The sequence below is a fragment of the Erpetoichthys calabaricus genome, chromosome 2, assembly GCF_900747795.2.
Source record: "Erpetoichthys calabaricus chromosome 2, fErpCal1.3, whole genome shotgun sequence".
NCBI classification, from domain to species: domain Eukaryota; kingdom Metazoa; phylum Chordata; class Cladistia; order Polypteriformes; family Polypteridae; genus Erpetoichthys; species Erpetoichthys calabaricus.
Genome location: NC_041395.2, coordinates 88,977,210 through 88,991,589, shown reverse-complemented (window position 1 = coordinate 88,991,589; position 14,380 = coordinate 88,977,210). Strand labels below are relative to the sequence as shown.

Sequence of the window (14,380 nt, the reverse complement as noted above, 5' to 3'; positions counted from 1 at the left end):
TTCTATTTATCTGGGTGCAAGAATGGCTGAGTGCATAAATGGGACACCTTTCCGGGGCTGGTGTCTTCTATCCAATGCTTTCAAGACAGACTTCTGATAATATCACATTACAGTATGCTGTCTTAGTTATTTTAAAAAATAAAGGTAATGTAGTTAAACAAATGATACAAACTAAAGTGTACATTGTCATATTTTATAGAATATGTTGTTTAATTGTTCAGTGTCAGGGTAGACCACTTGAGAATGTAAGTAATTGGAGGTAAGTATTTGAAAATTAATGAACTAACATTCAAGTGTAAATCTGAGATGCCTTACCTTATTAAAAAATGACAAACTTTTTGTTCTCTCTTTACAACAGAGATCTGTTCAAGCACAACATAGCCAATACAAAAATGATTTCAGAAGTCATTGGTTGTTTAAGCTCATAGTGTCGGATAGGGCTTCCAAAAGCATTTCTAAAGGTTGGACCTCAATTAGTCCAGTCAGGTAAATAGAGTACAAAAGGAGGAATTCCTTTAGCATTGATTCTCTCTTCCTAGACGTGGATGCTCTACAAAGAACACTGCCAGAGCAAAGTTGATAGTGAATGCTTGGGTGACAGCTCTCTGCATGTAACTCTTATGTATATTTGCATATGGTAAATTACTGCTTTTCTAAAAAAATGCAAAACAGCTCAGCTGTGATGTGGAAAAATGAAACAAAGGCTTTTAATGAAAGTAGATAGTGTAATGACTACACTCTGAAGCATGGTGGGTGAAGCATCATGGGGTGGGACTTCATTTTTGCCTCAATGGTTGAATGTCTTGAAAACATTATGGAAACAATTAATTTCAAGCAGCATCTGGTAATTCTTCAGGGGAATATCAGGACACTTGCTTATGTTAGGAAATTAGAGCCAAATGGAAAATCCAAAAATGGTCAAAAAATATTGTGGGTCAAAGATAAATAAGTTGATGTAATCTTGCAAACAAAAGCAAAATGCTGATCAAAACTCAGGAGTCAAAATGCAGAAGGAAAATGATTCTAACTATGACTAATATTATTTTCCCTAATTTATACGAAGATCTCACAAAGGTTTCCATTTTATCAAAAAACTTAGATGCCCGCTGCCATCTTAAACAGGAGAGATGTAATGAGGTAACACATCACATGATTTTGTCATGTTACTGGCAATGACTGTAGCAACTGCAACCATGACCACTTGCCATGAAACAGGAACCCAAGATGGCAGCAATGTTAAGAGAAAATGAAAACAAAATAGCACAGTAAAAACAGGAGAGGAAATAACATTAAATATTAAAAATATATATGATAATGAAAATTGAAAATATTAAAAATGCACAAAAAATAAAACCCAAATCTGACCTTACAACAATGGCAAAGTGGCTTTAAAGAAATTCTGCTTTTCAGAATAACCAAGTCGGAGTCCTAGCCACAGTCCTATTGGTCCGAACCAAGCTTTTCATTTAAGATACCCATAAGACAAAGTAAACTAAAGCAATTTGCTAAAAAGGAATAGGCTGAAATTTTGTTCTGGTCTGATCAGCAGGTATAGTATAGGGTTATTCCTCCCGAAGGAAGTTTTACCAGTTACTAAATCTAAGGTTCCACATAATTTCTCCACTCTTGACCTTGAAGATTGAAACAGTATTTTCAATAAACCTATGACAGTGTACATTTTTGTGTGTGCAATTTGTTTAATTAGACTACATTAATTTATTATGATTCTAAATTTCAAATCACATTTTAGGAGATATTCATGCAGGATTCCATAAAATGTCAGTGTTTTTTTCCATAACTGTAGTCAAGACTCTTAATTAATTTAGAGAGATAAAACACATACCAACTGCCAATCCTGGGTCACTATTCATGGTCTGCACAATTTCCATACCCTGCAAACAGATATTGGACAACATAATGCTTTAACTAGTACTAATGAATTTAAGAAACATAATTATTTGAATCACTAGACAGAGGATTAAACTTAGGATGCAAAACAGCAACTAACTGAAGGAGATAAAATGAAATGATCTGACACACTTAGTCCCTAGTGAAACAACAGATGTGCATTTTCAGTACCCCCAGTATTTTAATCAATGGTTTATTTGTGCAAGGTCTAATTTAAACAAATTCCCTGTTTACAAATTTCTGGCTTGAAAAATATACACTAGGGGGAGTTGTATTTTTCTAGCTAATATTATTTGACTTTTATATTGCTTTGAAGCATTTTTGGTGTGTTGCAGTGATTAGAACTGTTGCCTCACAGTTCTATAAAGCTTGGTTTGATTCTACTTTGGGTTACTGTCTGTGTGGAGTTTGAACACTGAACTTGCATCTGTGTGAGGATTTTTACTGGTGTGTCTGAATTTTATCCATATCCAAAAGTGTTACACATTAGGGTAATTGGTGACTCAAAATTTAGTCGGTACAAGTAAATGTAGGCATGTGATTGATGGACAGGTGTCTTTTTTGCTGTTGGGTTCTGCCTTGTACCTGAAACTGCTAGGATAGGCCGCAACTCCCTGTCACCTTGTAATGGAAAAAACTGGTTAAAAAAATGAATGAATGGGTACAAGTAACTTTACACTGTATAGACTGAAATGGTGAATTGCATTCAATACTCAAAAGCCGTATAATTTATTTTATTATACTACAATATGTATGCTATTATAAATATACTTAATTCTACTCTTAAGTTAATTGCAAAATATTTCATAAAGTTTTCACTAAACTGAATGGTTAGAACTGACTATTAAAGTATCCATTTTAACTTTACTCTCCAAATAATTCCCCATAAGATATACTGTAATAAGAAATTGTACTGTGATTTTTTTTAAACCTGTGTGGACTAATATATTCAGATATCCTGATATTAATATAACAACATTTATTTCGATAGCACATTTTCATACACAATGTAGCTCAAAGTACTTACAAGAAGTCAAAGACACAGTTTCCTTTCAAGAAAGGAAAAACAAGCTAAATTAGGCAAGAATAACAATAAGTAAAAAAAAAATAAATCAATACAAGCTTACATAATATACTGTAAATATATATTAGTAGAAAACTCCTTATATATAATATAATATTCTAAGTCGTTAATGGTGATTATGATGATAAGGTAAGATGGCTGGGAGGACAGAAAAAAAAAAAAAATAAAATCTTCAGGGGTTCCAAGTCGAAAAAACACCACCCTAACATACATGTTGCCAAGTCACTCATTGTTTTCAGGTTTTGTCGTAGAGGATTCGATGTTGTATGTTTTGTGGACAGCTGGGATACCCACCTTTTTTCAAGCACTACAGGTGGCTAACAGTGCCACGATCAGGTGGAGTTTATGCAAAACACTACCACAGAAAGACAGGAAAAGAAAGCAGAGAGAAAAAAATCTCCCAATACTGTACTATGGCTTATATTAGAGTATGGTTTCAAGGACATTCCTACCTGATTCAGGACTACCCAGTTAGGATCAATCTGTGCATCCCCTTCAGGATCCAGAACCACAGTTTGATAGGCTCGGAAATCAGTCAGTGTAACCTCTGCACTCTCTGGGCACACATCATTCAAATCCATTACTGTATCATTGTCAAAATCATTTTCACAGACATCACCAACTCCATTACCTAAAAACAGGGGAACATTTAAGCTTTGACAAATGATTTGAATTAACCAGTATAGTCTTACTCATCAGTCTATGTTTAGTACCTGACCATTTCTTTCTAGTACTAGGGGGCTCTGCCCCCTGCTCGCTTCGCTCGCCAACCCCCGGGTTGGTCCTGTGGAAATACAATTTAAAGTGTTTTTTTTTTCATGGGAATTGTTACATATGCATTATGTTCACTTTTTACTTTAAAACTTCAGTAAAAACAATATTTGGAATTAACTTTTCTTCAAGATCGCATTGAATTTTGATTCCTTGTTTGGTCTTACAGTGTGATAATGCAACGTATAACTGTTATAAATAAAAGGACTTTTTCAAATGTTTGTCCTTGTGATTTGTTAATTGTCATTGCAAAATCTATTCTCACGGGAAACTGTAAACATTTTAATATGAATGGCATCATTCAATAAAAATAAGACTTTCTGATAAAACAATCTACTTTCAAAAGTGGGAATATCCAAAGCCGATGTAGCCAGTGGCATTGTTCTCAAGAAGCTGCGGATTTCTGGCCATTGTGGATTGCACGTCATTGTAAGAAATAAATATGGTTGACCAATAGTTCTGGATATTGTCATTGCATAATGATATAACTGTTGCAATGCTCTTGGACTACCTTGATATGATGATGGTAATATTACTGCTTTACCTATTTTGAATTTGTCTAAACTATTGATATTTGGATTTTGAACGTGATCAATGAGCCCTTGCATATGTTCTGTTCTAAGTTTAGCTTGATTGGATTTAATAAAGAAGAGACGATTAGCTGCGACCTTTACATACGTATTAATAATGTAATGTTGCGATAGACGTTGAGATGATAGAAGTGGGTTAAATACATGGGAACGTATCGCAAATTTTGACCCGAAATATTGTGTGGGTGTTATTCGTTTTTCTGAATGTTTGTTTCATATTGTACGACCATCCTGTTTCGCCATCTGGGAAAAGCAAAGGAAATAGTAAAGGGTCAGCTTGTGGTGATGTATTTGACAGAAATGACGAATCATGCTTTGCCTTTGGATATACAGTGATCCCTCGCTATATCGCGCTTCGCCTTTCGCGGCTTCACTCTATCGCGGATTTTATATGTAAGCATATTTAAATATATATCGCGGATTTTTTGCTGGTTCGCGGATTTCTGAGGACAATGGGTCTTTTAATTTCTGGTACATGCTTCCTCAGTTGGTTTGCCCAGTTGATTTCATACAAGGGACGCTATTGGCAGATGGCTGAGAAGCTACCCAACTTACTTTTCTTTCTCTCTCTCTTGCGCTGACTATCTGTGATCCTGACGTAGGGGGTGTGAGCAGGGGGGCTGTTTGCATACCTAGACGTCTAAAAATGCTGAAAGATTATCTTCACGTTGCTACCTTCTGTGTGCAACTTTTAAGTATGCTGCAAGGTGCTTCGCATATTTAAAAGCTCAAAGGGCACGTATTGATTTTTGACTTTGTTTTTCTCTCTCTCTCTCTCTCTCTCTCTCTCTCTGCTCCTGACGGAGGGGGTGTGAGCTGCCGCCTTCAACAGCTTTGTACCGGCGGTGCTTCGCATACTTAAGCCAAACAGCCCTATTGATTTGTTTGCTTTCCTCTCTGTTTCCTTTGAAGAGGAAGATATGTTTGCATTCTTTTAATTGTGAGACAGAACTGTCATCTCTGTCTTGTCATGGAGCACAGTTTAAACTTTTGAAAAAGAGACAAATGTTTGTTTGCAGTGTTTGAATAACGTTCCTGTCTCTCTACAACCTCCTGTGTTTCTGCGCAAATCTGTGACCCAAGTGTGACAATATAAAAATAACCATATAAACATATGGTTTCTACTTCGCGGATTTTCTTATTTCACGGGTGGCTCTGGAACGCAACCCCCGCGATGGAGGAGGGATTACTGTAGACAAATATCTACTCTGTCTTTGATATCTCCGTCTTTTGAAAAATAATTATTGCTGACAATTGGTCACATGTGGGTTTATTATAAATGCGATTGTGATCTTTCAGATTCATATAGAAATCCAAGAAAATTTCTTTGTCCGTGTTTTGCTGATAAATTTTGTGTAGAGTGTGATACTTTTGGACGTATGGATTTGTATCCATTATTGGCTGTATAATTTCTATTACGTCGGCTTGTTTAACTGTTTCGAGTCTATGTTGCATCGCTTCTCTGTGATCCTAAAGATACACATATGTTGTGTTTTCCTCGAAATTAAAGTTGTTGTAGTTGTATATTTTGCCTGTAGTGTTTGTGGATTTCACTTTCACAAACAACAAATTTTTGAATTCTTGCGGAAACATCTCTTCATTGGGAAACAGCAGTGCTTTTCCCTGATGGCAGCACGAATGAGACGATGTACAAGTCTCCGACTTAAACTTTAAAGCCTTACAATATCTACCTAATTCCGACATATCACCTATGTCCATATATTCAATCTCTTTTTGCTGTTTGGTTATTTCAACGAGTAATAATTTCTGTTTGTTTGCGTGAATGTGATCTGTTTTTTTTTTTTTTTTGACACTTTCAAATTTTAGTACGGTCGTATTTTTGAACTTGTTCTGCATGTGTGCACTCAGGTCCAAACCAGGGATCCTGAGTTGGTTTGTCATGTGATGGGTGAGGCAATCTGCTGTATCACTGCGTGCTCCTAACCTCTCTCTCTCTCTGTCTGCGTGTGTATCGCGCCAAGGTTTTTTTTTTTGAGCCTTTCGAATTCCACTGCTTTCATAATCTGTAACCTGCTCTTCATGTGTATTTATCCAACGTTTTTGAACGTCTTTATGAAGTTCTACTGTGTCTTTTACTCATTGTCTTTCATTTCTGACCCCGTTTGGATCTGCAAGGTTTTCAATTCCACTTGTTCCATGCTGATTATTACTTTCCTTGCCTATAGGTCACCATCTCACAGGAACATGCTCCCAATGGATGTCAGTATGATGCGAGTTGACCATGTCGCACGAAGTGAAAGTGTCTCTGCCTCTCTGAAGTGTCTGTCTTCAGAAGATCACGTCTTGTTGCAAGATTTTTTTTATAATAGAGAGATATACTGTATGTACTGTGACTATTAAAAGATCTGGTGAAGCTGTACATAATGTTTTTAATAAATGCATAAATAACTGTCATCAGGTGTTATTGTGCACAGTATTTTCTATTCTTTTTTATTTCTCCTGTCCCTCGCCAGTGTTAACACTTTGAATAAATTATTCTCTGCAGTACTTGGAATATAAAGAGAAGAGGTGACATGAGTGACACATCATTGCTTTTCAATAATCTTATGCCTGATTTGCTTTCAAGATTCCTTTGTCTTCATGAAGTAGTTTTTATGTGGAACTGCACTAAATGCAACACTACGTATATTTAATCTAAACTCATGGGGGGCCCTTTAATTGTAGGTGAACTACATTTAACTAATTGTGGGACCTTAAGAAAATTGTTGCAACAGAGTCCATTTAAATGCTTAGTAACAAAGTTGTTGAAAACTTAAGAACTCAGTCTGTCAACGCATTTTTATTGATAAAATTCTGTGCTCAATTTTGTTATTCTAGAGTTCTAGTATTGATCAATGGCAAGAATTGCTTATCTGCATAATACACAAATTTCCATTCAACATTGCTGAAATTCGAAAGCCACTGTATGTACAGAAAAAGGCAACATAAAGTAGAATCTTTAGAACACTGATAACTACAAGCGTATAATACAGGAAAGGAAAAGCAATTAATTTTAAACTCAGAGTAAAATGTGTAATATTCTGTTTCATCCACAGTGCTTGTAAATAAAGCACAATGATAATGCTTATTATTAGTGGGAAAACTGCTAGATGAGCAGCTGTGGTTAGGTACTGGATATAATTAAAATATTGACAACTAATTCAATATTTTCAATGATGTTTTTAGCATAGGTCTGATAGTTACAAATGCAAAATCAAACTTAATTGATTCAGAAAATAAAGATTAAACAACACTGATAATACTTTTTATTTTAACATATGGGAGGTTTTTCAGTAGGCTTGAATACTGTATATGAACTGTCAGCCACAAACATCAACACCTACTGCATGGGGTGGGTAGGTGTTTAAAATATTATTTTGGACAAATTAAAACTTGTCTTTATAGATGGCTTCTCCCTAATGTCACATGTTTTATGTCTTAACAGTCAGTGTGATGTGGACCTTCAGCCATAAAACTGATGTGGTTCAATTCCTCCCTCTGAACCACTGTATTACCCAAAGCAAGTCATTTAACCTGCCTGTACTGAAACAGTACAAATATTTGTGAACTATTGCATTGTATTTGTAAAGTGTTACAAGATGATGTTTGCTATATAAGGAAGTATATACTATAATATAAAAGTCAGCACAGTAGGTACAATAATTAATTTAACGATAGAGTGAAAGAAAAAATTCTGTTACCTAGCTGACTACTTCATTGCCATTTTAATTGGAAGAAGAGTTGAAAACTCACGTGAGTAATTTTCCATGAATGTTTTAAAGAACTCAGCCAAATTAGCCTGAAAGGTGATAGTAAAATGCCTTCTGTCCTGCAAAAACAGTACCTAACTACAAACAGGCAGGTTTAAAAAAATGGCAAAACCTCAAAAATGTAATGCAGTTTTTAGATTTGTTGATCTTGCTCTTAACATTATTAATCCATCTTTATTTTAAGTACAGAATATTTAATGTACATTTCCCCAGTTACAGTTTTAGACCTGGAGATACTGTTGTATGTGTTTCTACTGATATTGCAGGATGTTTACCAAACTGTATATCAATTCATTACGGAGGTATAAGACCACATACAGCAAATTCCACTTTGCATAGCAAGCGGCACTTGAGTGGCCCATTTTCCAACAGTAGGACCCATCTTGCAAATTTTATGAGTGTGAAGCATTTAATAGATTGCTGGTTTGTACCATCTCTTTGTAACCAGTTTTTAGGGATATATCTTCCCAAAGTACCACAGAGATTGTTATGCTAGGGAAGTATGAATTCAGCTAAGTTTAAATATCTTCCCTGGCATATTACAAAACTGACATAGGGACAGACCTTACACTGTATTAGATAGTCAGGTAGTCATAAAGCATACAGTGGTAACTTAAGTTACGGATAGCAAGCAAAAGTTTTAATAACCAATATTCTGTTTATATTAACACACTGGAGAGTTTGAATGATATGCCTCAACAAACCTGAAAGTGGTTAGTGTAAACAGGTCTTGAATTTAAAAGGGAAAAAAATCAAACCAAAAAGGGATCATTTGCAGCATGCATGTCCCTCTAATGTAATCAAATTTTTTGGAAGGATAATTGACAATATAATCTATATCTATTGAAAAAAGAAAATACACAAAATTACAGCATTACATACTTACACATTTAGGAGATGCCTTTAAGGCAAATATTATAAATCATAGTAAGTACTTTAAAGTTTCTTTACAGAGATAGCTGTGGCTGACAAAGTAAGAAAAATTCCAGCTATATGTTTTTTACATTAATATAGAGATAAATAAATGGGCCAAGACAGTTATATTTCTGGCAGTCTATATAATGACATCTCTTAGAAATGTCTCCCAGTTATAGTTAAGATTAAATCTATTTCACAAGAATTCTTAGGGCCTTACCATCACTATCCTTCTGGTTTGGATTTGGAATGAGCCGACAGTTGTCTGGCCCAGGTGCTCCAAAGTCTGGAATACCATCATTGTCGTCATCATCATCACAATCATCTCCAATTCCGTCATTGTCAGAGTCAAGTTGGGAGCTGTTTGGAATTTCGGGACAGTTATCCTTAGTGTCCTGGTGGCCATCTCCATCACTGAAAACCGAACAGCCAAGAAGAGGATGTAAGCATTCAGTTACTTAGGTAAGAAGGAGTGAAGAACAGCACTGACAATCGTCCTGAGCTGTGAATCTCATCTGTACATTGGCATTTCTAAATCCAAGGAACTCATTATGACACATGAGGCTATGTGTAGCCTGTTGTTGCTAGTGTACATTTATCCTTCCTTACAATACCTACAGACTAATAGCTGAAAAACACTACTGGAGAATTACTGTGTATGATTAGAGACCTTTACGTTCTTCCTAGTCCAGGATTTTACAACCTCAGATTTAGTTAATAAAACTAAATGTTTAAGGTGGATATGTATATAGCAAAAATAGACAACCAACTGTAAACAAAGTGCAGGCATTGCAAATATATGTCAAAATTGAATTGGTATCTTATCCATGGTTGCTTCCAGCCATGTGTCCATACCTGTTCAGAGAAAATCTGGCCTTCAAAAGCCTGAATTGGATTAGCTGGGCTACACCATGTAATGTTAAGTAGACAGTACAGAAGTACTGAACACTGTATGTATGCATGTATCCATCTCTTTCAGAACTTTTCCTGTTATTCTAAATGCCTGTAAGGCACATGTTCCACATACATCCCAGTAATGCCTTTCAGCTAAGCTAAACACATAATAAGACATTAGACCAAGAGTCAGGTGTTATGCAAATCAGGCAAGAGTCAGGTGTTATGCAAATCAGGCAACTAAGTGTGAGTTGTCCTGGTCAAGTAATTTTTAAGTTATTAGATATGGGAGCTGATTGATTCATATACTTAGGAGTCAAACACAGTGATAAGCACATTGAACTAATGTAATTCATAGTGGTTTAATATACTCGGCAAATATCACTGAAGACATGCTTCTCTTGTTTTGGATCCTTTTGGTTATCACTCACCATTACAACAACTAAAGAGGTGTCTAAATTCCTGTCTAACTTTTACTTAAGTGTTTAGCCCTTTAAGTGATAAACCTGGGCCTCATGAGAATGAAGAACTGAACTTAGAAGTTTTTGCAAATGCGAAAATATAGCCATCAGTCACTGTAAGTTTATAATAATAATAATAATAATAATTCATTACATTAAGTGTAGAAAAGGTATCATAGCACTTCAGTATAATACAGTATATAATATCTGTCAGATAAAGTTAAACTGATGCTTTTACAATGCAGTCTGAAGAAATTATGGCTGGTGCCTTGCAACAGGACATATTTTGTACAGTATAATGAGAAATAAAAAAGTAGAATAATTAGCTCCATCTTTTTCTGACCATGATTTTCTGTTAGTGTTATATGTGAAGTAAGTCCCCAGTGTGTAAGTTGGCTCATTTATGTACACTCCAACCCCAGAAGGCCAATTTATAAAGGCTTACTACTTAATGCGCATGTCTTTAGAATGTGGTTGGTAACCAGAAAACCCACACAAACACAGGGAAAATGCAAAAAACTTTGCAAAGAGTAACAAGACCACGGGCCTCATGCATAACGTCGTGCGTAGAATTCACACTAAAACAAGGCGTAAGGACAAAAGCGGAAATGTGTGTACACACAAAAAAATCCAGATGCATAAATCTGTGCGTTCACCAACTTCCACATTCTTACGCTCCATAAATCCCGGTCAGCGTGAAAGTAACACACATGCACGCGCCTGCTGCCGCTCCACAAACTCCTCCCAGAATTATGCCTCTTTGAATATGCAAATCAATATAAATAGCCCTTAAGCTCAGTGTTCTGTGAAAAGGCAATGGCAAAAACACGGGGGAAAACGGAAGAATTTCAGCGAATACCAAGTGGAGGCAAGGAAAAATATACCTATTTGTTGGTTTAAACAGTGGTATAAACCAGGGGTAGGCAACGTCGGTCCTGGAGTGCCACAGTATGTGCAGGTTTTTGTTCCAACCCAGTTCCTTAACGAGAACTCAATTATTGCTGATGAAGCACATATTGCTTAAGTGACATTTTAATGCTTCATTTTAGTGGTCTCGCTTGTTAAGGTTCTCCAACCTTAATTGCTTATTTCAATCTTAAACTGCTGCATTCAGTGTTTTAATTGCTCCTTATTAGCAATAAGATGTAAAAGACAAAGCAGCCAGCAGTTCTCCAGCTAGCTTTTTTCCAATTACATCTGTGTGTGTTCATCATGCACGGTTTGATTTAATAAAACACTTAATAGAAAAATGTGACAGACTGAAAATGATCTGTTTTAGGCTTCAAATCATTTGGATGATATCCTTGGAAAGGAAAAAAATCTACGATATAAAAGCCTTACATTGCACAGACTAACAAGCCATAAAATTAAATAAGGTCTGAGATTGGCAATGATTGGTTTCTAATTAAGCAATTGGGTTGAATGAAAACCTGTAGCCACTGCGGCTCACCAGGACCGACATTGCCTACCCCTGTTTTACATCTTATTGCTAATAAGGAGCAATTAAAACACTGAATGCAGCAATTTAAGATTGAAATAAGCAATTAAGGTTGGAGAACCTTAACAAGCGAGACCACTAAAATGAAGCATTAAAATGTCACTTAAGCAATATGTGCTTCATCAGCAATAATTGAGTTCTCGTTAAGGAACTGGGTTGGAACAAAAACCTGCACATACTGTGGCACTCCAGGACCGACGTTGCCTACCCCTGGTATAAACAACAAAAGGAAGTTGATTGAGTAAAATAGAGTATCGGAGAAAGCTCAAGTTCACAAAGTCGCACAGTGCCCAAAATAAAAAAAAAAGTTGCCAGATATCAAAGTCCCCATAAAAAAGGTGAGTCGTAGCCCACCGTCTGATGTGTCATATGAAAGCTTATTAGGGTACAGAGAAAAGAAAAAAAAATAGGGACACAGTGAGAAAAAAGCTCGAAATCACATAGTTTATTTTGTCATTAAAGTAGAACATCATCAACGTCATCTTTAAATTGTTTAATTTACTCGTTTCTCAAATACCATCGTAACTATAGTAGCACGTTAAATGTTTTGTTTTGTATGTGTTCTTCTATGTGGTCTGTGTGTGTGAATCACTACGTGCTTCTTAAACGGGCTTTCTCTTCCTCAGACTGGACACAGAATCCATTACATTCGTGATATTACAGCTCTCTGAATAATTAAAATACTGAGATGTATACTTGATATTTTCATGATGATAGGAGTTAAAGCATGTTATTAAACATGGGAACACGGTGGCGCAGTGATAGTCACGAGCTGGCGCCCTGTCCAGAGACTGCTTCACGCAAGGTGCTTGCTGCGCTGTGCGCGACCTTCGATGAAATAATTTATTGCAGCAGTACTATCTCTTTCAAACAAACTAACCTCCAATCCCTGTCCTTCCAATGATGTTAACATTTTATCTATATAATGTAATAAACATATTTTGCTGCATTTCATCTTAAAAATTATATCATCATCATATGTAAATACGTGCTTTATAAAGTGGCGCAGGTTTTGCAATATTATAACTATCGCAAGTTCACAGTGAGGTAATTGTACTAATAAGTACAAACAGTTGTACAAGGAGCACTTCATGGACTGATTGAGTTCGTTTATAGTTCTTGGGATGAAACTGTTTCTGAACCGCGATGTCCCTACAGGAAAGGCTCTGAAGCGTTTGCCATTTGAGAGCAGTTCAATAGACACCATGGCTAAGGCAGCATGTGTTTAATGCTGTACATCGATAATTCTCTTTCAGATTGCACACTCAGATACAGTGGGATAAATAGTCTGAGTGGTACATTAGGAAGAACAATGCTAAAGCAGCTATGGTATTTGGAATAGTTTGGCCATTCTGTGGACCATTTATATTGTTACAGGTTAATTACAATCAGATGCCTTAAACTAATAAAGAATATGTGGTTAATTTCAGTGTATATGATAAAGCCGCATCAGGGATGTGGATCTAAAAAAGAAAGGGAAACCACACTGGAACAAAAGCACTGCTTTGACGCTGGGTGTCGCCAGTTTGCAAAACGGAGCTGAGAACTTGCATACGCCAAGCATTTAGCTAGCGTGAAAATGTGCGTGGCTTTATGCCAAGTTTAGGTTTTATACATCTCGATTTGAGCATGAAAATGGGAGTATGCAACATTTTTATGCGTATGCACTGTTTATATACATGAGGCCCCAGGTATCCAAACCCTGGTTCATGGGGCTAAGAAGCAGCACTGCTAATCAAAACCCCACCATATCACTCACATTTAGATCTTCTATTACAGAATTGGAGGGAGCTGAACGCTATCTACCTAGTTTGTCACATGAACACATTTGTGCCTACTTACACTGGGGCAATATAAAGTTGCAAATCAATCTAATTTGCATTTCTTCGGTGTATTGGAGGGAAAACACAGTAGCTGAAGGGTCCCACATGAACATAAGGAGAATTCGTGAACCACATACAGGCAGCAATCGTTCCTAGGACAGATCCAAGGTCCCAGGAGCCATAAATGCTTCAGCCCTAACCACTACACTAAAGTGCCAACTGTAACTGAATTAAATACAACTTTAATTCTGGTTTGATATGTTTGACTTGATTGTATGTAATGTTATTTTCTTGAAATAAAATCAAATAAAAAAATAAAACTTTCATAAAATGCTAACATTAAAAATAGGAATTGTGTAATGTGCTCATATTTATAGTGTAGTATAATGATAATGAAATTGTGCTCAATTTTTCTTTGTTCTCAACATCTATCAGATTTACAGTTTATAATTATAAACACAGAGTAGCATGAAAATAACTGAAAGAGCTCTAAATGTTTATTTTCTGAAACATAATTTTTTTAAATGAAAGGAAAACATATTCCATTTTGTATATACCGGTACTTGGATGAAAGTGTGTATATGCAGATACTTGTGTGTGATGTCATACTAAGTCTATCATGATATTAGACTTACTGAAAATACCTAAAAAGCAATACAGACGTCA

General features: G+C 36.0%; 1 protein-coding gene across 1 annotated transcript in view; it reads right to left on the bottom strand.

The window, feature by feature from the left end:
- Positions 1–14,380, bottom strand: part of thbs3a (thrombospondin 3a) — a 91,809-nt gene that overhangs the window by 26,077 nt on the left and 51,352 nt on the right. Inside the window, 3 exon segments of the mRNA XM_028794075.2 lie at positions 1,844–1,892; positions 3,445–3,623; positions 9,259–9,452. Of these exon segments, the coding sequence (XP_028649908.1) occupies positions 1,844–1,892; positions 3,445–3,623; positions 9,259–9,452 (422 nt within the window).